This window comes from Physeter macrocephalus, chromosome 12, assembly GCF_002837175.3.
Source record: "Physeter macrocephalus isolate SW-GA chromosome 12, ASM283717v5, whole genome shotgun sequence".
Lineage (NCBI taxonomy): Eukaryota > Metazoa > Chordata > Mammalia > Artiodactyla > Physeteridae > Physeter > Physeter macrocephalus.
Window position 1 is genome coordinate 49,317,497 of NC_041225.1, and position 2,649 is coordinate 49,320,145.

The 2,649-nt window shown below is 46.2% G+C and overlaps 1 protein-coding gene across 1 annotated transcript; it reads right to left on the reverse strand.

Moving 5' to 3' along the window:
* Nucleotides 1–299: 299 nt before the first annotated feature.
* Nucleotides 300–774, reverse strand: LOC112063629 (40S ribosomal protein S15a-like). The gene has a single exon (XM_055088858.1). It carries the CDS (start codon nt 746–748, stop codon nt 356–358), a length of 393 nt encoding a protein of 130 aa, XP_054944833.1. The 5' UTR covers nt 749–774; the 3' UTR covers nt 300–355.
* Between the last annotated feature and the right edge of the window lie 1,875 nt (nt 775–2,649).

A 2,649-nucleotide genomic window follows, 5' to 3' on the forward strand; every position in this document is an offset into this window, starting at 1 on the left:
CATTAGGGTTGTAAAACCTTGAAACACAAGGGCTAATGAAGAACTCAGTGCTTAGCACAATAAACACCGTCTGTGGTGACAGTACAGTAAGGATGGAGGTAAAAAACCAAAGGCATTTCGCGACTTCACAAAGCTTACAATTAAATGTGGGCAGCACATGTCAACAATAAAACATGAATAAGAAAAAGGACAGCTGTACAGTCATACAGCACATTTTTCTTTTTTTTTTTTTTTTAACACAAAGGCTGTACACTCCCGCAGACGCTCTTGCTACTCTGCTGTACAAAGTTCAAAACGACTGAGGGAAGCACCAGAGTCCTCTGAGGCATTTTATTTGCATGTATGTATTACATCCCTAGAAAAGGAATCCAAGGATTTTCCCTCCTGTGTGTTTTCGTCTTGCTTCTTCATGGTCCGTGATGCCAGCTGAGGTTGTCAGTACAATGAAACCAAACCGACGGGACGGGAGCAGGTTATTCTGCCATTTTTCTAGATCTTTGAGTTGCACATCAAACCTGGGGCTGATCACTCCACACTTATTTAGCCTGCCTGTGAGGTTCACAACAATTTTCCCAGCGCTGTGATCATCGATGATTTCAAATTCGCCAATGTAACCATGCTTCATCATCACAGTGAGAAACCTGACGATGACTTTGGAGCACGGCCTAATAAGAACCTGGCGTTTGCCTCTCTTTTCGGCATTGTTGATACTCTTGAGAGGATCAGCCAGGACATTCATGCGCACCATTACGGCGGCACGGAAAGATGGCGGAAAGACATCTTTCTTAAGCGCTCACTTCACATAAGACATGAAAGGAAAGGTAAGGATGAAGACAGCACCCAGCAGGCATACAGATTGGTGAGGAAGATATGAGAAGCAGAAGAAGGACACGCTAGAAGGATATGGTCTATGAAAATAATTTGCATGAAGTGCTGTGGAAGGAGAGGTCATTTCTGTCTGAAGAACAGACATCTTCCAATAGGAAGGGATGCTTGGGAGGTCTTTGAAAATGGAAAGGATTTGAGCAGAATAAGGCGGCTTGAGGGGCACTGCAGGCCAGGGGTGATGAAGGTGTGGGCCCACACCTGCTCATGCTAAGGACCGCAGGCACGTCTCAACACAGATGCCCCTCACGACGCATGAGGATGAAGGGATTACAGGTGCTGAGAAGGCCAGAGAGGTGCATGGAGGCTGGTACAGACAGGGGCTTGGATACCATGCTCAGGGGTTTAGTTGCAAGCTAGAGGCAAGGTGATGGGGAGATGACAGATCTTTGAGCAAAGAAGTGTCACGATAAGAACGATGCTTTTGGCACTTTGCTCGCATAGCTGAATGGAGAATGATGCATTAGAGAACAGGGCTAGAATCATTACAGGGAGAAGAGTTAAGAAATCCATGCACCTGAACTATAATAGAGGCAGAGGGTCAGGGAAAGAATGCGGGAGATGCAAGGAAGTTCACAGGTGTGAAGGGACGAGCTGGGTGTGGGAGGGACAGAGAGACGGATGAGGACAAACATCAAGAGATGATTCTGAGGTTTCAGGCCTGGGTGGAACAGGGAGTTCAGGAGGACGAGGGTTGAGGAGGAAAATGATGTGCTCAGGTGAGAACGCACTAAGCCTGAGGTCCCAGTGGCCCTGTGATGAGATGCCTAGCAGGTGCCTCACGTACGGAGACATATAAGTGTGCACTCAGTTTTACACATCTATCATCTGATCTTTCAAAACTGATAAATTACTGGAGCTCCACAGTCATCTAACAAAAGGACTCTTAGCCTTACAAAAGCATTAATAATAAGGTACTTTGAATAGTTCGCTCCCCTGGAGAATATAAAATAGGCTTTAATATTTTTTTAAAAGGTGACTTACACCTCTCTTTTCAAAAATTCATCGATTGTGTTAAGTAAAGTATATCTCTGTATGAATATGGAATGAACTGGGAGACTTCAGCCAGGTGAAATTAATCAAGGTAGACGTCATGAAGGAGGAGATGAATCTTAAAGGGGATACTGAAAGGGTAGCATTTGAATTAGTGAAGATAAAGATCGTGGGTTCAAAACAGAAGCGGGGACTCTCATCTCACTCCATATTCTCCCCACTCCTCTTCCTTCCCAGGAATGGAACCAGTGGGGCGGGTGGGAGATGGGGCATCCAGCCCCACCCAGAGCTTTTCTCCATGACTGTGGATGTCTCCCTTTGAAACCAATCCAGTATCTGCCTCGTCTCTCCACCTCTACTGCTGCTACCATCTTGATCCAAGCCACAAGCATCTTTGGCCTGGATTATGTCAATAGCTTCCTAACAGGTCTCACCGTTTGTACCCTTGCCCTCCTAATGTCTATTTTCAACACGACAGCTAGTTCTTTTTAAAAACAAGTCAGATCATGTCATTCCTTTCCTCAAAACCCTCCAATGTCTCTCCGTATCTAATGCCTCTTCCAAATCTAAGCCAAAGTCCTATTTATGGCTTACAAGACTCTACTTGATATGGGTCTGGTTACCTGCCTCGCCTCACCTCCTACTTCTCCCCCTCCGCTCACCCAGCCCACTCCACTCTGCTGGCCCCTGGCTTCAGACACTCCACGTGCACTCTCACCTTGGAGCCTTTGCTTTCGTTCTTTTCCCTGCCAGAAACGCACTCCCCCAGAT